The sequence below is a fragment of the Oncorhynchus mykiss genome, chromosome 22 (genome assembly GCF_057628025.1).
Source record: "Oncorhynchus mykiss isolate SJ-2025 chromosome 22, ASM5762802v1, whole genome shotgun sequence".
NCBI classification, from domain to species: Eukaryota; Metazoa; Chordata; class Actinopteri; order Salmoniformes; family Salmonidae; genus Oncorhynchus; species Oncorhynchus mykiss.
Window position 1 is genome coordinate 40499259 of NC_143043.1, and position 27004 is coordinate 40526262.

The 27004-nt window shown below is 41.8% G+C and overlaps 1 protein-coding gene across 2 annotated transcripts in view; it reads right to left on the reverse strand.

Annotated features, from left to right (window-relative positions):
• Positions 1-27004, reverse strand: part of LOC110502094 (low-density lipoprotein receptor-related protein 1B-like) — a 225377-nt gene that overhangs the window by 100584 nt on the left and 97789 nt on the right. For both annotated transcript variants that reach the window (XM_090216050.1, XM_090216049.1), the window contains exons 32-40: positions 23849-24038; positions 21934-22138; positions 12746-12938; positions 11085-11210; positions 10335-10463; positions 9641-9760; positions 8277-8390; positions 7077-7226; positions 5505-5627 (exon numbers count right to left, since the gene is read on the reverse strand). In XM_090216050.1, the coding sequence (XP_090072176.1) occupies positions 5505-5627; positions 7077-7226; positions 8277-8390; positions 9641-9760; positions 10335-10463; positions 11085-11210; positions 12746-12938; positions 21934-22138; positions 23849-24038 (1350 nt within the window). The remainder of the gene's footprint in view (positions 1-5504; positions 5628-7076; positions 7227-8276; positions 8391-9640; positions 9761-10334; positions 10464-11084; positions 11211-12745; positions 12939-21933; positions 22139-23848; positions 24039-27004) is intronic.

Consider the following 27004-nt stretch of genomic DNA (forward strand, 5'->3'; position numbering starts at 1 on the left):
AGACTATAAGCGCAATATTCTAAATTGAAATCAATTAGCGGGAAATGCCATTCTCAAAGTTATGCTCTACTCCCGCTGTAAAACAGATTAATGTGCTTAATTTTAAGAAGTTATTTGTTTGCTTTAGCTGTGATACAAACCGTATCAAAACCGATAAATCAAATCAAATTATATTTTTCACATGCAACGAATACAACAGTGAAATGCTAAGTTACAAGCCCATAACCAACGATGCAGTTTTAAGAAAAATAGCTAAAAAATAAGAAATAAAGTCACAAATAATTAATTAGCAGCAGTAAAATAACAATACCGAGGCTACTGTATATACAGCGGATACCGGTACAGAGTCAATGTGCGGGGGCACCGGTTAGTCGAGGTAATTGAGGTAATATATACATGTAGGTAGAGTTATTAAAGTGAGTTATGCATAGATAATAACAGAGAGTAGCAGCAGTGTAAAAGAGGGGGGAGGGGCAATGCAAGTAGTCTCGGTAGTCATTTGATTAGATGTTCAGGAGTCTTATGGCTTTAGGGTGGAAGCTGTTTAGAAGCCTCTTGGACCTAGACTTGGTGCTCCGGTACCACTTGCCGTGCGGTAGCAGAGAGAACAGTCTATGACTAGGGTCGCTGGAGTCTTTGACAATTTTTTAGGGCCTCCCTCTGACAACACCTGGTACAGAGGTCCTGGATTGCAAGGAACTTAGCCCAGGTAATGTACTGGGCCGTACAAACTACCCTCTGTAGTGCCTTGCGGTCGGAGGCCGAGCAGTTGTCATACCAGGCAGTGATGCAACCAGTCAGGATGCTCTCGATGGTGCAGCTGCAGAACCTTTTGAGCCTCTGAGGACCCATGCCAAATCTTTTCAGTCTCCTGGGGGGAAATAGGTTTGTCGTGCCATCTTCACGACTGTCTTGGTGTGCATGGGCCACAATAGTTTGTTGGTGATGTGGACACTCTCAACCTGCTCTACTACAGCCCCATCAATGAGAATGTGGGCGTGCTCGGTCCTCCTTTTCCTGTAGTCCACAATCATCTCCTTAGTCTTGATCACGTTGAGGTAGAGGTTGCTGCCTCGCTGCTTCGTTGTTGTTGGTCATCAAGCCTACCACTGTTGTGTCAATAGCAAACTTAATGATGGTGTTAGAGTCATGCCTGGCCGTGCAGTCATGAGTGAACAGGGAGTACAGGAGGGGACTGAGCACACACCCCTGAGGGGCCCCCGTGTTAAGGATCAGCGTGGCTGATGTGTTTTTACCTACCCTTACCACCTGGGGGCAGCCCGTCAGTGAATTCAGGATCCAGTTGCAGAGGGAGATGTTCAGTCCTAGGGTACTTAGCTTAGTGATGAGCTTTGAGTGCACTATGGTGTTGAACGCTGAGCTGTAGTCAACCAATAGCATTCTCACATAGATGTTCCTTTTTTCCAGGTGTGAAAGGGCACTGTGGAGTGCAATAGAGATTGCATCGTTTGTGGATCTGTTGGGGCGGTATGCAAATCGGAGTGGGTCTAGGGTTTTTGGGATAATGGTGTTGATGGGAGCCATGACCAACCTTTCAAAACACTTCATGGTTACAGACGTGAGTGCTACCGGTCGGTGAGTGCTTAGGGCTAGGCTACATGAGGTTTGCGACTATGATTTGAAAAAGTTGCAAAAAAAGGCATGTGCTGTTTCTTGCCTGACTGCACACAAGCTGGGCATCATTCACAAGTGATAGGCCCAATATTGTCACCCATCAGACTATTCTTGATTTACACTCATCTTTAGATATACTAAATAATATATTTGGGAAATTAGGTTTGATTTAGAGTGAACCATAATCACGCACCTGTCTCGAATCAGGGACAGGGGGGAAAAATAAATGTCATCTGTGCACTTAAATAGCGAATGGAGGACTCTATTCCCGTGATTCATGTGCATGCCATCCAGGTAGGCTATACTCCTATTATAAAGAGACAAAATGTGCTTAATATTAGGAAACTTCATAAATAAATATATTAGGCCTAACCTATAGAAAACTGATGGGATCCTCCTGTTTTTAATAGAGCCCATTAAAATTCAGTTTTCTCATGCAATTGCATAGCTTATAGAAATGTTGTGCAACATGAGCTCATGGACTCTCATGAAGTGTTTGATTCGATTTTCGATTACATTTGCATTTATGTAAATCGGGGGACAAGAGAATGCTGAGGACCAGGCAGTTAGCAAGCTTGGTAGGCTACTCCTGACCATCGGCAGCATCAGAGCTTGGAGAAGCCTAATTACCACATGGAATTTGACTGCCATCATGACTTGTGACCTCCGGTGTGTGAGTAATATGGTCACCGTAACAGCCCTACGCACAGACAGGAACACATATGCACCTTCATATCTGGATTCATTTAAATTCAAAGAACCACCCTGCCTTGGGGGCCTAGATCCAAAGCCTCTGTCTCTTTCAGATATCTCGACAAAGGCTCATTCAAGAGATGCTAATATTTCATATCTTAGGCTTCAGTGGTATTTCACTGTACAGGGAAAGATCATCAGACATTTTACAATGACTGACAAGTATTTCATCTAATCAGTTGTGAGATTCTGGATTTCCAGTGATATAATGACATTTACTTCTAACCTTTTTCCTTTACTTTCAGTTTATCAATAGCTCTGGCTTTTTATATGGTAATCAACTCAGTGAAATGGAAATATTTTCCATTTGTCCTGAGAATGCCAGTTCTAAACATCTAACAGACTGAATTATATTTAAACAGCAGCATCCTTCTGCTTAGTTTTGAAAGGAGCTACGGTACATTTGCAATTCGCAATACCATTATTTCAATTTCAAATAAATTCAAACAATAATGGAGCACTTAGCTAAATGAATGGGAATGTGTTTTTCAGTCATTTGATGGTACACAGAATCATGTTGTTTGAGATTAAATTGAGTCACCCAGTTAACATGATTACCAAACCTCATTCTGCTCTTAATTTAGACGATCTACTGTGATTTATTTCACTTCAATAAACATGATCTTACTCTTCAAGACAGTTAATAACATATGACAGTGTTATTTGTGTGGGCCATTCTGTCTAAATTAATTAATTCCTCAGTAGTTCAGGGCATTTATTAATCTGAAGCCTAGCTGTGATGCAGGTCAGGATAAGTATTACCACCTCAGTGGCACTCAAACGCTCTTGGAAGATCCTTCTTCACCACTTTGACAGCAAAAGTAATGAAACATAAACGGTATACATAAATAAGTCATCTGTTTGATTGAAAATTCTATTTACCAGACCATGACTCAATTTTGGTTGAGCTATCTAGGTGGAAAGTCTTTGTCATGGTAAGTAACACGCACATTAGAAAGGATCAAAGAGGTAGGCTAGAAGTGTTCTTGTCTTCCCTGGTGAGAGGGTTCCATGTACAAGGTTCCGTGTGAAAGGTCAGTGTGGGAGAACATTCCATGTGATCTGTTCAGATGTCAGCCACTTCTCAGTGAACCCACATGTTTCCATCTCTGGTAACAATTCACAATGACTAATGGATAATTAATTAACTGTTACACACAAGGGGAGAATATGCTAATTCAAAGCCAGAGAAAAAGCACCCTTGTGTCCTTTTTAAGTGGCTTTATTTGAATATCAGGGCTGGAGGTATATGCTCTATACACATAAGTAGGCTAGCAGACAACTTGGCAAGCAATTAAATACACAATGAGGATGAACAATACAATATCCAGTAGAGACAATTAACTCCAATCATTAGTGATTTCTCATTGCTAACACTGGATTTGTGTCTTCCTGTGGTTGTCTAGAAATAATTCAGACAGGCCAGGGCCGGTCCTTGCCGTTCTGCCGCCATAGGTGAGACCAAAGAATGCTGCCCCTGCAAAACTAGAATAGTCCCAGTAAGAATAATGACGTTGAATGTTTAAAATACATATTTCCAGAATGTTGAAAAGGCGTCTTTTCCAGACAGTTCTGAATGAAATTGAAAATACTTATTTTCCGGATGATGAAAATACATATTTTACGGATGTTTGCAGATGTTGAAATCATGCTCAGTTTTGGTTCTGAATGAAAGTTCAAAATAAGTAATTTATAGGTGTTCTACGTCTATGTTTGGGCCAAATAAAGGCTGATCCAGACCGGACAAAATCTGAACCAAACATAGACGTCTATGATTGGTTCAGATTTGGTCTGGACCAAAAACCAATGTTTGTGGATGTTGAAATCAAGGCTGGTCTGGAACGGCACCAAAAAAACATGTCCAAAAGGCTTTGGTTCGTGCTTACTGAGGCGTAGCAAACAGTTTTGCCTGAATTACAATTTTATGAATGCCCATCTATGTGGTAAGCCTACCATTTGTAAAACACAAAAAAATGAGGTCCGGGCAGGACAAAAAAAAAGAATGTCCAAAATACGTCGGCTCGTGCTTACTGGGATGTAGCCTACCATGTCGGCCTCCAATTACATTTTATGAATGCCCACTATAATGTAGTAGGCCCACCGTGTCTAAAACAGGCCATTGCATTGGTTTTATTAGTCCTGATTCTTGTGACTAATTAATATGGCTATTTAAGCTCTGAATATCAGCTACCAAGGAGTTATCGCGAGACAATTGGCAATGTGTTTACACAGCGGGTAATGTAGAAGTATAGTCTTTTTCACTATGACTAGCTTGTCAAATATTGACGGATACAAACTTGAAACCACTAATCATGACAATGGGGTGAAACTCCTGGACAACAGTTGTGATGGTCCCTTTAATACTGTCCATTTTATTTTGACCTGTCCTGTTTTTAGGAAATGTTGCTTGTTAACATGACAGCGCATTTTTTATTTGATTGAGTGCCATTTATGTTAGGCTATTTGATCGTAAAAATTGTCTGTCTCATTACATTATCATACATTTTATCTCCAACCTGTAGATTACAGAAAAGACCACACACTCTTTCTACCATATCCTATGTCTGCTACATGATTTATGTTAGATGTATTTCTTTTTGACAGAATGTTGGTGGAGCACTGCAGAGCTGCATCTCTCCAACAACACCCTTGAGGGGCGTGCTTGGAATGGATAAGCAAGCCCCTACCTTTAACAAAGTGGGCACTGCTTAACCTAAAACGCCCACATGCCACTGGTTGAGAGAAATTGTCATCGTTTTTGGGCAGAATTATGTGAGGTTTTATGTGTTGCTTTTGGAGGTGCGTCTTGGTCAGTTTAGCTCAGAAAATTCTGCCTTTGTCAATCTGCCACCATAGGCAGCCGCTTAATCCTGCCTAATGAGCAGGCCGGCCGTGAGACAAGCCAACTAATAAATGGTATTCTGTAATGCAATGAAAATGTGTCTACCCAAATGGTACTGTACAGAACCCCATCGGCCTAGTAATCACAGTCTTTCTGTCCATATAAATACACTGGATTTTTGGATTCCTATAGATGTCTATAAGTCATTCAGACAAGCCATCTTATAAATATTCTCTTTGTAATGTAATGGGCTATCAACATAGCAAAGCCTTACCACACTGAAACTCATCTGCCCCATCCTCACAGTCCTTCTGTCCATCACACAGCCACACACTGGAGATGCAGTTACCGCTGGGGCAGGCGAAGTGGCCCTCTTCACACTTCTGCCCATGGGAAACTAGGGCCGAGAAAACAACGTAAGGGAAGAGTCATCTCAGAGGTGATTCAGTGGTGTTAGCAGTTGATGTTACTCTTCAATAACACAGACCCCAAAGCAAATCAGGGGGAGAAAAATAGGTTTATTCAAAGAGGACAAATCATAGATGTTATGCTGAGAGGTAGACAAATCAAATCACATTTGATTGGTCACATACACATGGTTAGCAGATGTTAATGCGAGTGTAGCGAAATGCTTGTGCTTCTAGTTCCGACCATGCAAGTAATATCTAACAAGTAATCTAACAATTTCATCTAAGATGTTCATTCTCCCCTGTCCTCAGTGATTATTTCCACAGAACAAAGAGAATCTGAACCAAACATTATATACCCCCAACCCTCGCCTGTGGTTGACCAATTAGAATTCCTGGCAATAAAATTGGGCCAATGGCCAGATAACACGCATCGCATTTCAGGTGCGATGTATAGACAATTTGGACCAATGAGAACTTGCCATGTAGATTTCCATTGATCATTAATTCCCTGTTACAGAAAAAACACTATTTCCATTGATCGTTAATTCTAGTCCTCTTGACCTTTAGTCCTTTGTGTTGAGAATTTATTTTCTAAATATTCATACAGTGGTGATTCAGGTCATTATCTTTTCCCTAAACTTGAACTCTGGCACCCCTAATCAAATGAAATTAAATGTAACATACAATAGGTGTAGACCCTACCATGAAATGCTTACTTACGATGCAGATCAAGAAATATAGTTAAGAAAATAATTACTAAATAAACTAAAGTAAAAAATAAAATAAATAGTAACACAATAAACTAACGAGGCTATAAACAGGGGGTACAGGTACCAAGTCAATGTGCGGGGGTACAGGTTAGTCGAGGTCATTTGTACATGTACTGTAGGTAGGGGTAAAGTGACTATGCATAGATAATAAACAGCGAGTTGCAGCAGTGTAAAAACAAAGCCCCCCCTTCGATGTAAATAGTCCTGGTGGTAATTTTATTAATTGTTCAGCAGACTTATAGCTTGGGGGTAGAAGCTGTTAAGGTGCCTTTTGGACCTGGACTTGGCGCTCCGGTCAGATGCCGAGCATCATCGCCATACCTGGCAGTGGTGCAACCGATCAGGATGCTCTCAATGGTGCAGCTGTAAAACTTTTTGAGGATCTGGGGACCCACGTCAATCTTTTCAGTCTCCTAAGGGGGAAAAGGTGTTGCCGTGCACTCTTCAAGACTTTCGTGGTGTGTTTGGACCATGATAGTTTGTTGGTAATGTTGACACCAAGGAACTTGAAACTCTTGACCTGCTCCTCTAATCACTTCAGAAAATGGTATATCTTTGTTTTTTGATTTTATGCAAGTCTTCTCTAATTGAAGCTGACTTCCTCGATCTGTCTTCCTTAGGCAGAGAGAGGAAAGAAGAGAGGAGAAGACAAGACAAGAGACTCACCCTGGCAGTTGGTCTCATCTGCATAATCACCACAGTCGTTGGCTCCATCACAGATCCAGGAGGGGTGGATACAAAGGGAGGTGGTATTACAGCTGATGAAGCCTTTTTCTTTCACCCCCAGTTTGTAGAATTCAGAGCAGTCTGTGTTGTCTACACAAAAACATTAGCCAACCTTAGCTAGCTAAACACAAGCTACTGTAAATCCACTAACAGTAGGTAACACTAAGGTATAACAAGGTAACATTAACCAGGTTTCCATCCACAGTTTTTATGTAGGTAAAGTCATACATATAACAAAAAAAACGGTCCACAGCTGTAATGGAAACAGGAAGATTCGGTACAGTTTTATAAATGCAGACTGATCATTTGTTTGTTCGACATGGTGAGATCTTTTTGTGTCGGTAAAATGAATAATGTGAGAAATGGCGATGGAAATGCCTTTATGCATATTGATATAATAACCATCATCTGGCAAATAAACTTGGAGTCATGCAATGATATGGTGTGTGGTCATGCCACTACGACTCGGGAAACCATGTAGTTTATTAGGCTACATATGAATTAACTTGTGATGAACTTCACAGGGTGGTGCACTGTGATCTTGATGCTCCTTTCCAATAAATGTCAAGTGTCTTATTATGGTGACTTGATGACGATTGCTTGACTGCTGTGCCAAATAAAACAATTCTTGCTCTTATCCATAATAACCTCATCATGTAGACTAGTTTACCCGCACAGCCTACCAGCACTGTATCTGCGAGCTGTTGGCAAGTGCCAAGACCAGAGTAGGAACATTTGCCATTTAACACAACAGTTTGTGACAAAAATATTATGTAAACACATTGAACTTTAGACTTACATGAAAACTTATCCGAAAAGGTACATTTTGTGTACACTACTTTATCCACAACAAGTTTTTTTTTTGTGGAAACACACCACTGGTAGGAAAATGCGCATATTTTCTTAGTGCGGATTTTAGAATATTTAAATGAAAATCATTTGCCAATCGGATGGAGGCCTAGCTAGTAACACTGTACATTAAGTTGCTTGTTTACCTGTGCAATAACAAATAAATTACTATCTGGATAATGCTGACTGACTGAAAACAAGCAATCCATCAATGGTGATGAGGTCACCATGTTAGCATAGTGCATTTTTTTGATCATGACACATACCATACATTAAAAAGGCTTAACTTACTGCAATTCTTTTCATCTGAGGCATCAGCACAGTCAATGACCTGGTTACACCAGGCTGAGCCGGGGATACAGCTCCCATCCTGGCATGAGGATTCAAAAGACGCACACGTGACATCTGAGAGGGGAGAGAGAAATTAACCCTTCGAAAAGACCCGATGCTAGGAACAACTCATCAGGAAGAGAGGGAACAGTTAATAGTATAATCCAGGTAGATGACTCAGTAGTGTTTAGCATCAGGTCTAGGGAGGATATATAGGATAGGGAGGATGTCAGTTGTTTGTGTACGTGCGCATTATGTGCGTGCATGCGTGAGAAGCAAACAAGCAAAGGTATACAAGTCATCAAGTCCACTCCTGAGTGGCGCAGCGGTCTAAGGCACTGCATCTCAGTGCTAGAGGTGTCACTACAGACACCCTGGTTCAAATCCAGGCTGTATCACAACAGGCCATAATTGGGAGTTCCATAGGGTGGTGAACAATTGGCCCAGCGCCGTTCGGGTTTTGCCAGTGTAGGCTGACATTGTAAATAAGAATTTGTTCTTAACTGCCTTGCCTAGTTAAAAAAACATCAGGACTTAATAATGATCATTTAGTTTATGCAAATGCCATTTATGGTCTGCACTACTAATAAACAAATGCAAATTAGATACTGAAAACCTACAGGGACATTATATTTGATCGATCTAGTAAAACTGGATTTTCTTGCTCGATTTACCATCTACGGAAACTATGGTATTTTCATTTAAATGCATATAATGAAATGTTTTAATTGTTATAGAAACAGGGGTGTTGATAATTTACCATTAAAAAAACTAACCGACTGCATGCTTTGAGAGTCATTACAGCTAGACGTGCCTGATATCTCAGTCCTTGGGAGCTTCATCCATCTTTAGAGAATCCTACTGCTGCCTCATGGCCTCTCTTAATTGTCTCGTTTCAGGTTTAAAGCACATTAAGTTCCTGTTAAAGAGTGCTGGGTTTGTTTTCCTCTGGGCTAACTGCATGCAGCTGAATAACAGCCACAGAAACTAAATTGAAAATAATAGCAAATAATGTCACTTGATTAGAATAGCAATGACAAAGATTGGCGATTCGCGGCAATCTTTGCATGATTTTCTGAACAATTTGTGCCCAATATCCTGCCCTTCTGTCTCAGACAGTATTCTCTGTCTGAGAGTGGCCCATGGTCTTTGAGGATCTATGTGATGCTGGGGCTCATTAAAGAGAGGCTCAGCCCAGTGTGAAGCCTGCTATATGTTGCACACACGCACGCACGCACGCACGCACACACGCACACACGCACGCACACACACACACGCGGTCTGGATATACTGGGTGATTAAGCGGTCGATCTATCCATACTCACTGTTACAGAAGGCCTCGTCTGAGTTGTCCCCACAGTCATCCACGCCATCGCAGAAATGACTGTTGGCCACACAGCGTTGGTTGTCACACGCCCTGAAGCCTCTCCTACAGTCCCTGTTATCTGGTGAAATTACAAAACAAAATGTGTTCACTTCAAATAGGAAATGGTAATGGTAGTAATCTTCTTCTTATGACATCCTCTAGATAGCAACTGTGCAGTCCCACACTGAATGTGCTCTAGCCAATTCTCCAATGGATGTCATCAGGGTTGGGATCAAATACATTTCAATTCCACTCAGAAAGTAAACCAAATTCCAATTCCTCATTGGAAAGCATTGAAGTTAGTTGGAATTGGAAATTCAGTGTACTTCCTGAAGTGACTGAAATTTGTATGGAATAGACACCAACCCTGGTTGTCGAAGAAGTGGATATCGATTAAGGCAGCCCCCTGCACCTCTCTGATTCAGATGGGTTGGGTTAAATGAAGAAGACACATTTCAGTTGAAGGCATTCAGTTGTACAACTGACTAGGTATCCCCCTTTCCCTTTCATATGCGCTGTATATGTGTATAAGCACATCCATTATAGGAATGGGCTTATGCTTGCTTGCATGCAGTAGTAGATCATTCATTATATTTTTGTTGACTGGGAGAGATTTGAAGTACCAAAATGCTGATATGAGATCAATTGCTTACCACAATATTGCATTTTCTCATCTGATTTGTCTTTGCAATGCGCTATTCCATCACATGTGAACTGATAGTTGATGCATTCGCCGTTCCCGCATTCAAACTCCTTGTGGATGTTGCAGGAGGAATTCCCTGCTGCAAAAGAAGATGGCTAAGCTAGTTAAACAAGTTAAGTCAAATGTTTGTGCATTTTCTCACCACAATGGCTTTAGCTGTGGTCTTAAAGTTAGCAGTAGCTGCACCAGGCTTAGCTGTAACTGTTCCAGTATGACCTTTATGTTAAAAGTACAAACACTGCATATTCCTCTCTGAAAAAAAAGTCAATTGGGTGCTAATGTATTACAACTACCTATAACAGTCTGTCCTTGCCAGTGAATAAAAGTGTATAGATAATTACTGAAGAGGAAACATTTCTCTAAAAAAAGTTGAAAATCTGATCTAAACTACTAGTTATGTTTTTTTGTGAGAATTGCAAGATTATTGAATGTATGGTTGGTTAACGCTGACTTTGGTCGCCAGTGGTACGGTGTTTCCTCCGACACATTGGTGCGTCTGACTTCCGGGTTAAGCGAGCAGTGTGTCAAGAAGCAGTGCGGCTTGGCGAGGTCCTGTTTCGGAGGACACATGGCTCTTGACTTTCGCTACTCCCGAGTCCGTACGGCAGTTGCAGCGATGGTACAATACTTTAGCTACCAGATGGATATCACAAAATTGGGGACAAAAAGGGGTTAAAAAATAAATAATCTCATAACTTACAAATGCATCTGTTGTCATCTAATAACACACGTGCTCCCCGACAACTACAGTTAACTCTTCCATCTGGGGTCAACAGACACAAGTCACCACAGCCACTGTTATTGAGTCTGCATGGGGACATCTCACCTACAGAACACACAGCCAATCAGAGATATTATAGACACAACAGGAGACGAACAACAGATGCTTTATAGACACAACGTGAGGCAAAAAGACAGAGACAAAGTGAGGTTGCAATTATTACAGTATCTTGCAATGTGAAAGACATTCAGAATTTTTATTATCAACTGTTTTTAAGAACATTTAACGCTGAAGAACGACCAATAAACTAAACTGAATGTCACCAGTTAATTAACGGCTAAACCTCAATTAACAGAGTTTATTTCAAGGCCAACGGTCCCAACCCACAGCTCCCACCTCCCACCAGCCCAGCATAAAGAACGCATCAGCTCAGTCAGTGTAACAGGAACAAGCAGGTATGGTCTCATCCTCCCTGATAAAGAAAGAGCGAAGGATGCAGAGGGAGGGGAAACAATAAAGCACAGGCATCACCAGTGCTCACTGGAGAGACACGTGACAAATGAACCATAGCTTTCCTTTCCTTCCCTCCCCTCCAACTCTCTGTCTCTCATTCACGCATCAGTGTCTGTGTGTGGGGGATGTGTGTGTGAGGGATGTGTCGGTGTGTGTGTGCGCGTGTGTGTGAGGATGGATGGATGACTCAGCAGGCCTCTGGAAGAACTCCTGGAGCCCCCAGGTTCAGGTTGGCCTCATCTGATTACAGAGGAACGAGAGAATCAGGAAGGACCGATAGGAAGACTGATGAAAATGTGGAAGCATTGACTTCACATTTAACTATCTGGAGGAGGAAAACTGGGGTGAGATGAACAGTGGTCCTGTGTAACTCAGCTTTACATGTACTAGTGTGACGGTAGCAAACTAGGTTCAATGCCCGCAGGGATCACATACATACTAAAAATGGATGCATTACCTGTACTGTAATTAGCTTTGGATAAAATGATTTATTAATTTAAACATTGCAGGTTGTTACTTATCAATTGGCAAGACGGAGAGGTCAAAAAGTTATGTCTGTGATCATTTGTGATGATGAAATAAATGAGAAGGAAAAGTCCCTCAACATCTTCATAGAGAGAGTCAAGCCGTTGGGAAGCTCTTAAGTACTTTTCCCAATGTCCTAGTACTTACAGTACATATGCACACTTCAGAGCCCTCCTATCGAACTCGGGGATTATTTTTTATTAATTACGTTGCCAGCTTTAGTTTCTCCCCAGCTAAATAAAACCATCTTAATTTATCATTCCCACCATTTTCTTCACATCAAGAGAAGGAGCCCTGGTAGGTAGATACACTGCTGTGAGTCCTACTGGAAAACTAATAAGTAAAAATAATCCCAAACACCAAACTAAATTAAACAGACAAATGTAGGCAAATGCACAGATCTGTAACAGACAGATGAAAAAAAATACTATTACACTACAGATCTATTCCTCTCTTACACATTCCATATTGGAGGGAAATAATGTGTGGGCATAAGTGCATTGCACAGACATACATGGGCCCCCAAACATTCACAAACAGTCTATCCCTGTCTTTTTGAGATAAGAATTCAGGGAGTTGGTGTCGTAAGTCTAGATACTCACAGCTGTTGGAGTCATTTGTCACAGCGATGATTCCCATGGGCTGGTGGGGGATATCTGCTCGCAGAACCTTGGTCTCTCCACCTGTGTACTTGTTGGATCGTAGCACGGCCCTGCGAGCCCAGTCCGACCAGAAGAGGAAGTCCCCATAAATAGCCAGACCAAAAAAAGTTCCTGGCCCTGACTTCACGATGACCTATGATTTACAAAGCAGTACATCAGTGAAATCATTCATAACTTGTCTAATATGTCTAGAGTGCCAATACCAAGCCATAGCTAAATCCTCTACTTCATTGTACTCTAGTAAAACATATATGCTTTTCAAAGACTTCATGTCAATTACATCTAAACATCAAATGAGTAAATATTGATGAAAACATAAATAAAATAAAATAAAAAACAGACTTTGAATACATAGCACAAATTAATTAATTAATCACTGCATCATCAACCCCTGTACACACAAACAACCTCTCCTAGGTTAGTGCTAAACCCAGTTGTTGCTATGTAAATGTATGACAGTGTCACAGAGGCAGGAATACATCAGACAGACGGCTCCTTTGGGAGTCTCTCTCTATGCTGGGGCCACCAGGCAGGTCTTCCTGCAGGTCTGTAGTCTCAGCCATTAGTGGGACATGCTCGTAACCATCATCACATTAGCCCTGCTGCCATGCAGGGATTAATAGGACAGGTGTTGATTCAAGGAGCACAGCTTGTTACAGGGAGAACAACTGGCCAGCAGGAGAGAAAGAGCAAGAGAAAGGGCAACCAGTGGAGCACAAACATTGTAAATACCACCAATATTTCTCTCTTTATTTATCATCCCCTACTATTCCTACTACAACTATTTACACATTGCTAAAACACTGTACATAGCGGATAATATAAAACTTGAAATGTCTTTATCTTTTTGAGTGTAATATTTAATGTTATATTCTAATATTTTTTTTATGTTTTGTGTCTTCTCACTTTTGTTGATTGCCAAAGCAAGTGAAATAAACAATGTAAACATGCCATGCATTCCCATGCCAATAAAACCCCTATGAATTGAGAGAGAGCTAGAGAAAGACAAGGAATCCAGAGGGATTTTGACAGAAATTTGATTAGGGAGAATGCTGGTTTTATACACAGGGACAAATTACCACTATGTTCAAAATCTCTTAGAATCTATTTATATGAAATGTCTTGTCACGTGTTGTCCCTTTCCAGCCTCTAGGTCACCAGGCTGCTCATTATGGTGCACAATTGTCACCATCGTTACACGCACCTGCGCATCACCAGACTCACCTGGACTCCATCACCTCCCTGATTACCTTCCCTATATATGTCACTTCCTTTCGTTTCTTCCCCAGGCGTTATTGTTTCTGTTCCAGTGTCATGTCTGTGCGTTGTTTGTGTTTTGTATTATGTTACGTTTATTTATTAAAACATTCACTCCCTGAACTTGCTTCCCAACTCTCAGCGCACACGTTACAGTTCTGAGTAAATAAAACCAAGGCAGTTGTAGACAACAAAAGGAAGGGAAGCCCTGGGATATAATAGTAGAACTTTACAGGTAAATGTTCTTTGGCAATGGGGTTATGAATCGATTATTTTTAAACAATTCTTTGAATGAATGATGTGCTTCGCCATTGTAGTAATTGGGGTTTGGTTAAATCGTGGTAAATCAAATCATGGGAATCATAAGAATCATCTGTGAATCGCAAACAGTAAAAGGAAACAATTTAGCTGTAGCCTTCATTTTGAATTGTGTCGCTGCAAATCAAATTTTGTAGATACTTTAGGTTTATTTGGACATTCAATTTATGAGACATTGCAACTCAATAGATGCTTGTAGTCGACCTGAATTAAACACTTCTAAAAGCAAGATATACTGTATATTGGCTCTATAAAATTCACAATGCCTGCTGAAACAGTCATTTTCTAAGTTTTTCCCCCAAACCCTCCCCAATTAAATGTTGAATGCAAGGTAGGCCTACCTGGCAGAATGATAGCATGATGATTTATATCAATCGGTTGCACAATTGTTTTACATACACTGCCATCACATGTGCAGTACGGAAATCTGACAGAAACATCACTAGCTTAACACAAATGTACTGTAACTAAAACTTGGCTGGGACATATATTCAATAACGCCCTATAACACCTGACACCAATATTGTGGATTGGGGGGTACCCTGACTGGGACTCAAACCCTGGTCCCTGTGACTGTCACTCCAAAACCATTATACTGAACAGCTTCTACCCCCAAGCCATAAGACTACTGAACAGTTAATCAAAGTGACTTCCGGCGTCAACAGAGATGGCCGCCTCGCTTCGCGTTCCTAGGAAACTATGCAGTGTTTTGTTTTTTTACGTGTTATTTCTTACATTAGTACCCCAGGTCATCTTAGGTTTCATTACATACAGTCGAGAAGAACTACTGAATATAAGATCAGCGTCAACTCACCATCAGTACGACCAAGAATATGTTTTTCGCGACGCGGATACTGTGTTCTGCCTTTCACCCAGGACAACGGAATGGATCCCATGCAGCGACCCAAAAAAACGACTCCGAAAAAGAGGGAAACGAGGCGGTCTTCTGGTCAGACTCCGGAGACGGGCACATCGTGCACCACTCCCTAGCATTCTTCTCGCCAATGTCCAGTCTCTTGACAACAAGGTTGATGAAATCCGAGCAAGGGTAGCATTCCAGAGGGACATCAGAGACTGTAACGTTCTTTGCTTCACGGAAACATGGCTCACTGGAGAGACGCTATCCGAGGCGGTGCAGCCAGCGGGTTTCTCCACGCATCGCGCCGACAGAAACAAACATCTTTCTGGTAAGAAGAGGGGCGGGGGCGTATGCCTTATGGCTAACGAGACATGGTGTGATGAAAGAAACATACAGGAACTCAAATCCTTCTGTTCACCTGATTTAGAATTCCTCACAATCAAATGTAGACCGCATTATCTACCAAGAGAATTCTCTTCGATTATAATCACAGCCGTATATATCCCCCCCCCCCCCAAGCAGACACATTGATGGTTCTGAACAAACTTTATTTGACTCTTTGCAAACTGGAATCCATTTATCCGGAGGCTGCATTTATTGTAGCTGGGGATTTTAACAAAGCTAAACTGAAAACAAGACTCCCTAAATTTTATCAGCATATCGATTGCGCAAGCAGGGGTGGAAAAACCTTGGATCATTGTTACTCTAACTTCCGCGACGCATATAAGGCCCTGCCCCGCCCTCCTTTCGGAAAAGCTGACCACGACTCCATTTTGTTGATCCCTGCCTACAGACAGAAACTAAAACAAGAGGCTCCCACGCTGAGGTCTGTCCAACGCTTGTCCGACCAAGCTGACTCCACACTCCAAGACTGCTTCCATCACGTGGACTGGGACATGTTTCGTATTGCGTCAGATAACAATATTGACCAATACGCTGATTCGGTGTGCGAGTTCATTAGAACGTGCGTTGAAGATGTCGTTCCCATAGCAACAATTAAAACATTCCCTAACCAGAAACCGTGGATTGATGGCAGCATTCGCGTGAAACTGAAAGCGCGAACCACTGCTTTTAATCAGGGCAAGGTGACTGGTAACATGACCGAATACAAACAGTGCAGCTATTCCCTCCGCAAGGCTATCAAACAAGCTAAGCGTCAGTACAGAGACAAAGTAGAATCTCAATTCAACGGCTCAGACACAAGAGGCATGTGGCAGGGTCTACAGTCAATCACGGACTACAAGAAGAAATCCAGCCCAGTCACGGACCAGGATGTCCTGCTCCCAGGCAGACTAAATAACTTTTTTGCCCGCTTTGAGGACAATACAGTGCCACTGACACGGCCTGCAACGAAAACATGCGGACTCTCCTTCACTGCAGCCGAGGTGAGTAAGACATTTAAACGTGTTAACCCTCGCAAGTCTGCAGGCCCAGACGGCATCCCCAGCCGCGCCCTCAGAGCATGCGCAGACCAGCTGGCCGGTGTGTTTACGGACATATTCAATCAATCCCTATACCAGTCTGCTGTTCCCACATGCTTCAAGAGGGCCACCATTGATCCTGTTCCCAAGAAAGCTAAGGTAACTGAGCTAAACGACTACCGCCCCGTAGCACTCACTTCCGTCATCATGAAGTGCTTTGAGAGACTAGTCAAGGACCATATCACCTCCACCCTACCCGACACCCTAGACCCACTCCAATTTGCTTACCGCCCAAATAGGTCCACAGACGATGCAATCTCAACCATACTGCACACTGCCCTAACCCATCTGGACAAGAGGAATACCTATGTGAGAATGCTGTTCATCGACTACAGCTCGGCATTCAACACCATAGTACCCTCCAAGCTCGTCATCAAGCTCGAGACCCTGGGTCTCGACCACGCCCTGTGCACCTTGGTACTGGACTTCCTGACGGGCCGCCCCCAGGTGGTAAGGGTAGGCAACAACATCTCCACCCCGCTGATCCTCAACACTGGGGCCCCACAAGGGTGCGTTCTGAGCCCTCTCCTGTACTCCCTGTTCACCCACGACTGCGTGGCCACGCACGCCTCCAACTCAATCATCAAGTTTGCGGACGACACAACAGTGGTAGGCTTGATTACCAACAACGACGAGACGGCCTACAGGGAGGAGGTGAGGGCCCTCGGAGTGTGGTGTCAGGAAAATAACCTCACACTCAACGTCAACAAAACTAAGGAGATGATTGTGGACTTCAGGAAACAGCAGAGGGAACACCCCCCTATCCACATCGATGGAACAGTAGTGGAGAGGGTAGCAAGTTTTAAGTTCCTCGGCATACACATCACAGACAAACTGAATTGGTCCACTCACACAGACAGCATCGTGAAGAAGGCGCAGCAGCGCCTCTTCAACCTCAGGAGGCTGAAGAAATTTGGTTTGTCACCAAAAGCACTCACAAACTTCTACAGATGCACAATCGAGAGCATCCTGGCGGGCTGTATCACCGCCTGGTACGGCAACTGCTCCGCCCACAACCGTAAGGCTCTCCAGAGGGTAGTGAGGTCTGCACAACGCATCACCGGGGGCAAACTACCTGCCCTCCAGGACACCTACACCACCCGATGTTACTGGAAGGCCATAAAGATCATCAAGGACATCAACCACCCGAGCCACTGCCTGTTCACCCCGCTATCATCCAGAAGGCGAGGTCAGTACAGGTGCATCAAAGCTGGGACCGAGAGACTGAAAAACAGCTTCTATCTCAAGGCCATCAGACTGTTAAACAGCCACCACTAACATTGAGTGGCTGCTGCCAACACACTGACACTGACTCAACTCCAGCCACTTTAATAATGGGAATTGATGGGAAATGATGTAAATATATCACTAGCCACTTTAAACAATGCTACCTTATATAATGTTACTTACCCTACATTATTCATCTCATATGCATACGTATATACTGTACTCTATATCATCGACTGCATCCTTATGTAATACATGTATCACTAGCCACTTTAACTATGCCACTTTGTTTACATACTCACCTCATGTATATACTGTACTCGATACCATCTACTGTATCCTGCCTATGCTGCTCTGTACCATCACTCATTCATATATCCTTATGTACATATTCTTTATCCCCTTACACTGTGTATAAGACAGTAGTTTTGGTATTTTTAGTTAGATTACTTGTTGGTTATTACTGCATTGTCGGAACTAGAAGCACAAGCATTTCGCTACACTCGCATTAACATCTGCTAACCATGTGTATGTGACAAATACAATTTGATTTGATTTGATGGTAACCCGGACTATTTACATTGACTCCCTTATTTATTTATTTATCTTAATCGTTTTGTGCTGACTCCTTTGCACTGGCTCTATGTACACTCGATAGACTCTACCCACACATACTACACTGACACTCCAACACACACAAAACATATACACACACACCTGCATATTGACGCCACACACACTCATACATTGACACACTTTCACACACGCTGCTGCTACTCTGTTAATTATACAGCTTATCCTGATTGCCTAGTCACTTTTACCCTTACCCACAAATACAGTTTGATTTTATTTTGGCGACTCCGGGATGCTGGCCTTCGAGGCAGAGTTCCTCTGTCCAATGCCTGTGTTCTTTTGACCATCTTAATCTTTTATTTTTATTGGCCAGTCTAAGATACATCTTTGCAACTCTGCCTAGAAGTTGAGCATGCCAGAGTTGCCTCTTCACTGTTTACGAGCCTTCATTTCTGAGAACAAGAATAGACTGACAAGTTTCAGAAGAACGTTTCTGGCCAAGAATGTTTCTGGACATTTTTAGCCTGTAATCAAACCCACAAATGCTGATGTTCCAGATACTCAACTAGTCTAAAGTTGTCCAGTTTTATTGCTTCTTTAAAATCCGGTTTAAAAACAGTTTTCAGCTGTGCTAACATAATTTCAAAAGAGTTATCTAATGATCAATTAGCCTTTTAAAATGATGAACTTGGATTAGCTAACACAACGTTCCATTGGAACACAGGAGTGATAGTTGTGATAATGGGCCTCTGTACGCCTATGTAGATATTTCATTAAAAAACAGCCGTTTCCAGCTACAATAGTCATTTACAACATTAACAATGTCTACACTGTATTTCTGAACTATTTTATTTTATTTTAATGGACAACATTTTTGCTTTTTTTCAAAAACAAGGACATTTGTAGACACTCTTTTGAACGGTAGTGTGTCATTTAACTTTTAAATTGTATGACCTTTCATGTGTGACATAAACAAAACCACTGCGTAAACTTCAAAAGACTCCTGTAGGCTACCTGCACATGCTCCTCCACTCCAGCATCCAAAAGGTTCACAGGCTATTCAATGAATGAAAAGAGTTATCTGTTTCATCTGTTATGAAACACCAAAAGGTTTAATGACATTCGGAGATTGTCAAGCCAAGCCTTTGATACTGAGTATGGAGGAATGTATTTTCTATTGGTCGAGACTGACATACTCTATTTGATTGTGGTGTTGAAAATGCAAACCACGATGAAGCTCGAAGTCGGTAATCAAGATGCAGTTATGCTTATTGGTTGTGTGTGGTGCATTGGTACAGAAACCTGTTGGTGGAAAATTGTTTGCGTATATTTTATCAAATTATAAATAAAAAGCATCAAAATGTGGAAAATCTGATTTCCCCCTAGCTAATCATTGCCTGTAGCCAGCTCTGATCGCAGTGAGATTGAGCTTGTGGTCGGCAAACCCTTTACCTTCTGGCCCGTAGCCCTGCCACAAAACCTTGCTGAAGTGGTCAAGTCCACATGCACGTTTATGAATGCAGGGTTGCCACAGTTTTTGTTATTTATGGTGGTAATCATCCTTTTTTGTACATTTTATGAGGGTGGATGGGGTGATTTCTTTGTTTATAGTACAGGAGACGGTCATGTGAAAATATTTTTAACGTTGGGGTGGGGGGGCGATTTTTTTTTTTAGGACACCTCGAGTTGGACCAGCCCTAATATCTTGCATAAGTATGTCAATGTATATAAGACGTCACAAATAATTGTCATACAATGTAATTGTAGTCTGAAGATCATATCATGCCACACTCTAATTTTGGGATTTGGGATCGCACCCTTAAGAACCAGTTCTCAATTAGTATTCAGTCTGTTCACACTTAAAAAGGTCTTATTTTCACTGCCTTAATGTGTTGACATCTTATCCCCATCACATACTCCAGCGGGCGCTCTGGACTTTTGGCAGCATGGTTAATGACACGACGACGCCACTTAAAATGGCACAGTGGAGTGAGGAAGGCAAGTGGGCCTTTTTAGCTCTTTGCTGTACTCTGTGTTCATCTCATGTCTGTCAGAGCAGAGGGAGGGGGTGTCACACAGTCACAGTGTTAGGCTGTCAGGCAGCAATGACACTTCCAGATCCCTGAGCTACAGGAGCCATGGAGTCCCTCTGTGGACCTTCTGCCATACAATACCACTCTGCACCACCCCGCCCACATACTGCCCTGCACCGCCCCCACATCATCACACATAATGTCAGGAAGTCCCACTCTAGCCAACTCTCGCTCCCTCTCTCTCTCTCAACCCCCTCTCTCTCTCTCTCCCTCTGTCTCCCCACCTCTCTCCACCCGGGGTGTCTCACCACTGCTTTGTTGATAACCCGTTAGCGCTGTTTAATTTTCACATTCTAATAGGGAGAGTGATGGGCTCGCCCCCACAGGGCTTTTCTGTGTGAGCCTTCATTAGCATGAGAGAGACCGCAGGCGGTGCACGCAGGAACCCAAACGGTGTGACTTTTGAGCTGCACGACCCTGCTTTGGCAAACGTATGGGTGACTAATTGAGATGGGCCAAAGTCCTCGGTCACGGAGGTCGTGTCAAGCACAAATTGAAATCCGTCGGCAAAGAGGAGAGCCACATTCTATTGTAATCCCTTACATGCCAGGGATACAGAAGGATACAGTACATATTCAGAATGTTCACCACTATGAATATATATTGTGCAAGCAACCTCTCACAGATAAAATGAGACTGGTCCTTTCCTTTACAATTTGAAGGGAAATGACTTCTATAATTAAGTAAACAATTGACTCTGTCTTTTGAGATATATTATATGAAAAGAATGCTGAGAGGTATTACAGAAGCCATCCCTTGTATGACAGCTGAAACACCATCAGGCTCAATAGGAATGGAAGATAATGTAGCGGGTAGAAAATGTGTCCCATTTCAGCTTAAGGGGGGCATAACACTGACATTTCAGCAGAGAATCATTGCCTTTGTGTCTACCATGTTTCAAATATCTTTTCTCTCCTCCATAAAAAGCTATGGACAGTGACAACATCAGAACACACGTTGGTTCAACAAGAAGTAATTGCCTTTTTGAACTGCCTATACTTTTGGTCCTTAGTGAAGAAGGTGAGATTGAATAAATATGCTCAAATTTTGTGGTCTTGTGTGCTGCCCAAGTCAAACGAGCTGCAGTATGTCTTTTATCATTAGAATGTGTTAATAACATCAACTAGGTATGACATTAGTTGAGCCCTTAGGTTTTAACGACAGATTAAACCTGGTCCTGGACTAAAAAACCTGCTTAATGGATAATCTCCATTGAAAGTTATTTGTAATCCAGCCCAAAGTCTAACACAGTAACATAGTGTAACTGTGGTTGCATTTATAGTGGCATACATAGAGAATCCTCATGTCAGTCATACTCACATATCTGTGTAAGCCATCGTAATCACACCTCTCTATCTTCCCCAGACTTCCATCAGAGAAGTAGATCTTCTCAGCCTTGTGGTCGATGGTGAGTCCGTTAGGCGTGAGGATGTCAGTGCTGACGATCACCTTCATGTTGTTTCCTGCCAGGGTGGACCTCATAATACTGGGACGCTGCTCGTTCCAGTTAGTCCAGAACATCAGGCTGAAATAAACATTAAAAAACCTACTATTAACTAGATGGTCATTTGAGAAACAGTTTTAAAGGAGTCCGTTGACTGGAAACAGGAGAGATAGATAATAACAGTTATGTTTACAAGTTTTTTATCTCAAGTTTTAAAAGCAATTTCCACCATCACTGCAAACAGATAACCCAGATTCAATGTCTCTCTATATGCACATTTCCCCTTAGACATCTTTATACCCCCCTCAGTGAAGAGGACAAAACAAATATATGCTCTTTGAAATTGAATTAGGGGAGTGTATGATGGCTTTAATAGGACTGCAATTGAAACTTGTCAAGCTCCTTGGCTTTCTTCGTAGGGGAAAATACACACTAATAGCTGTGAGAATTATTCATAGGCAGCTGTTTTAAATTGCCTATGGCTCTATCTGGTCGTGATCCCATAGCTCACGATGGCCTGCATGACCTGTCATCTGCTCCTCATGTTGTCTCTGTCGGCTTTGTTAGTGTCGCCTTGCAGGAGCTACTGCAGCTCCCATCTCTAATAAGGTTGGTGCTGCAGTTTCATTTTTGATACTCACTTTCCATTTAATAAAAACCAGATTAGCATCAATGAATGCTGAATGGAATTGGTATTCATATTTCTTTGAGGGGACTACTAAGAATACGGAAAATTATGATCGTGTGGGATTGTATCTGGGGAAGTAGGTTCTGCAAAATTAAAGGAATATGTGAATTGTGTTAGTGTACAGCAGCTACATATTTACTTCTTAGAAGAAAAAGTAGAGGGATTATATCCTCATCAAACTGCCAGGTATTGTATTGTACTGATCAAAGATTAACAATGTATACTTTTGAAGTTGAGCAAAATAGAGATAGGCCTATATATGGTTATGGTGGACCCTCCCTATAGAAGACAATGTTTACAGCATTGGAAGTCTTGAGAATTCATAGGGGCTAGTTAGAATATGTCAGAGAGTGCTAATTTATCATATTAGGTTACATTTAAATTAGCAGCGTTCTGTAGTGAAAATGCCAAATTGCATACTGCATGCATACCCACTTAGGTCAAATTTGTTTGTGAACTCTGGGTCAGTGTTCTGTGAAAACCTCCTTGGCATGCATAATTACTGTAGTTTGAGACATACTTTTATATCTTAAAGGATATAACAGGAACATTAGTTTGTTATTGTGAAAGCACTGCAGGCAGTATTTCTTCAAATGTGAGTGTGTCAAACCAATTAAATGTCTCGCCTTCACTACACCGTAGGGATCCAATCTTCTCTACAGAACTGGACGCATATCTCTCATATAACATTCTACTGATTGCTCTAACAAAATTAAACCCACTGAGATTTGTTCAAGAGGTGACATTCGTTAGACAAAATTGTCTTTAGACAGCAAGACAATTAACTTTGTCCAAGGAGGCATGTCTTGTGTTTTAATGCTACCAAAATGTATGTATGTTATATATCTGTTGAGCATATACTGTACAAACATAGCTTCAAGCATAGAATTACATACTGCATCTGAAGTAGTAACTAATGAACTACATTTGTGGTCCACACAAATTCTGACATCAATAAAACAAGAGACTAGCCTGGTTACAGATGTGTTTGTGATGTCTTGCCAACTCCCATGTTGTGACAATGAACATGGCAGTTGGCAAGACAACACAAACACACCTGGGACCAGGCTATTGGGAGACTTAGTAGAACTAGAACTACATACTTTTGGCACTCGTCCAGGGCGAGGACATGGGGATGGTCGTCTTCAGAGAGTGTGACCACAGCCTGTCTGCTGAAGGTCCCGGGCCGGCTCTGGTCCACACTGTGCCTGGTGATGCTGGAGGTGGTAGAGCTGGTCCAGTACAGAGTGTCCCAGGCACGGTGGTACGCCAACCCCTCCACTGAACCCACATCTGGGGGTACACAGACAAGGACGTCACCACCATCATCCAATCATCCAGCCTCCACTAGTTCATTTGAAATACTTACATGTAATGGACATGGCATTAAATCAACTGGTAATGCAGTGCTTTGACTCTGTTGATAAAGGTGGACAGATCTGAATCCACCTCAGGAGGAACAAAGTCAATGATGTCTAGACAAGGGCTGTGGCAGTCATGACATTTTTTCAGCCTGTTATTTTCATGGAAAAAGCCTGCCGGTCTCACAGTAATTGACAGTTAATTAACATGAACACTTTTAGCGTGTTTAGCATCTCCAGGCATCCACGCATACAAGCCGCTGATGCTTACCTTTGGAATATCTACATTTAAAAAAGCAAATAAATCACATTAATATACACCATCACAACTAATCCATTGTTTATTTTTGGCAGTTCTAAAGAAACATTGTTATATGAAGGAAATGTATTTCAGAAGAACACAATATGAGTTGTCCTACTCTATGTTATCTGGCTATTCACCATGCCATCGGCTGTAGGCTTTTTCATTTAATAGACAAAATATGCTTACAAGTCCCGTGCCATTACTTTATTTGATATTTTATGATTTTATAGTCCGAAAAATATAATTGAACTTAGCTGAATAAAATATAAATGATATTTTTCCCATTCTGGAGCAAATACGCATATGAAGTGTCTATGTTGAGCGTAAAAGTGATCATTTGTGTCATTCACTTTAGGTGTGAATGACACAAACCTTAGAATGTCTTCTAAATCGAAACATATATGGGCTGCATGACGCGACTATTGGCTACTTATGATTTGAGAAAGTAGAAAAATAAAGCTTACACTCTGTTCCCTGCCACAGAATGCACATCATCAAGTGATCATGTTATCATATCATCCATCAGACTATTTTAAATGTCATAGTTTCTTTACTAATATGCCAAATTGGTTTCAATTTAGAATGGCCCCATTATCAATTACAGGCAGGGGGAAAAACACATGTCATCCTTATGCACTCAAATAGCCTCCCTCCGGTTTGTTTTTCCATCATGCCAGGTAGGCTATTCCAGTTATTTTACTCCATGCATCAGCCACTGTTTGAGGAGCAGCCTCTCACTGCACAACAGGTGATATTCTGCACAAACTCTATACGCCATGGGCTTTCCAACCCAGTGCTTCATTTGGGAAACCAAGTGAAATCTGTTCGGGAACATCGATAGCAGCATGTTTTCACAACCAAACATATTTAAAGAAACTGTTGACAGCCCCTCGCTCTGCATGCTTGAGAAAGGAATGGATCAGAGAGAGGAAGAGGTGGAAACTCACAGTGGTGAGATATTCTAAAGGTAATGTGTCAGCCTATTAATTATGAAAATATTAAAAAAAATCCCTATTACTAAAATCAAATACAAAATGGACTATAATTGTAGGCTAACTCTGTAAGGCGGGCTCAGGTTCATATATAGGCCTATGTGTATGCATAAGGTCTAATATGTGTATGGGTGTTTTGAATTAATCATCACCTTAGAAAGCGCAGTCCATTTCATTATGTTATGCATAAGGACCATGTTTTCCACTCAGTTTCAACCTGTTGTTGAACTTCTTTCTTCAAATTGATAAATCACATTGAGGTGAGTTTTAAAAGCATGATACTGTTTTGATGATAAGTGTTTGATGTGATTTTCGAATGTATTTCCATTGATGTCAGAGTGGTTAGAGGGACAATGGAGCCCTGAGTACCAGGCCATTAGCGACCTGGTGGTCGTTAGTGAGTTGGGTACTACCAACACATGTCCAGAGTGCATAAAAGGAGCTTAGTACTGCGGTCACGACTCATGAGAGCCGGTGTGGAGGTAATATGGTCACTGCAATAGTCCTAGTCCAGACATGAAGGGACGGTTTCCCAGACACAGATTAAGCCTAGTCTTGGAGTAAAAAAACAAACTCAATGGAGAACCTCCATCGAAAACTCTTTTTATTCTACAACTAGGCTTAATCTGTGTCTGGGAAACCGCTCCGATATGTTAACATGCACACCACCATGCTTCTTTCATTCGTGGTGCAGGGAATTACAGCCACAAGGTTGAATTCATTGTAACTGCCGCACACAGGATATAACCTCTGCACGTTGTGTACTAACAAATCCATCCACCAGCTCATTCTAAATACTTCAATGGAATATACAAGACATTAATCAACCCATAATATTTCTGATGGCACTCACACAGTTGACAAGTCCAAACAAACCTAATTCCAGGAAAATATGAAGTAAACTAAAAATCCATGAATACCAATGTAAGCATATACAGCACAGGGTAGTCTCTGCTGCAAACCGTTGTTGTTCATATATCGATTGGTAATAGAGGTCACTGAAAAAAATTAAGCTTACATATTCCAGGTCTCTCATTCATTGTAGTTTCTACTGTTAACTTAGTGAGCAGGGATAAGTACATGGCATTCAATAGTGACCAAATAGACATGTCAAACCGTATGTGCTTGGCATGAAAATAGGGTTGCATCAGAGTACTAGTACAACCATAACCTTGCCCCACCAGGCTCAATTGCTATGGCATATAGAGCGTGTTGACACTGTGCAACAGGGGGTTCTAAGGTTGCGCTGGATGGTGATGAACTGAGAGATCATCCAATAAAAATCAGCGGTTGTTTTGTCCGCTATGGTTACAACCTCCATTCAAGTCTCTTTCTGAGGCGCTATGAAACCAGACGGTTCGACAGAGACAGCCGGCTGGTGGACAAGATTAGGACAAACATAAACAACATGCTTGTCCTAGTAGGGAAAACACACATATTTCTGTCCTTGAGTTGCACAAAGATATCTAACATATTCACTGAACCATTAGTGAAGATCTTGGATGAAACCTTACCAACTGAATTATATCCTAGAACTCCAACTCAATGGGACATACAGTATACTCTACAATCTGCTGTGGAGTGAGTGCTTAATTGATCTTA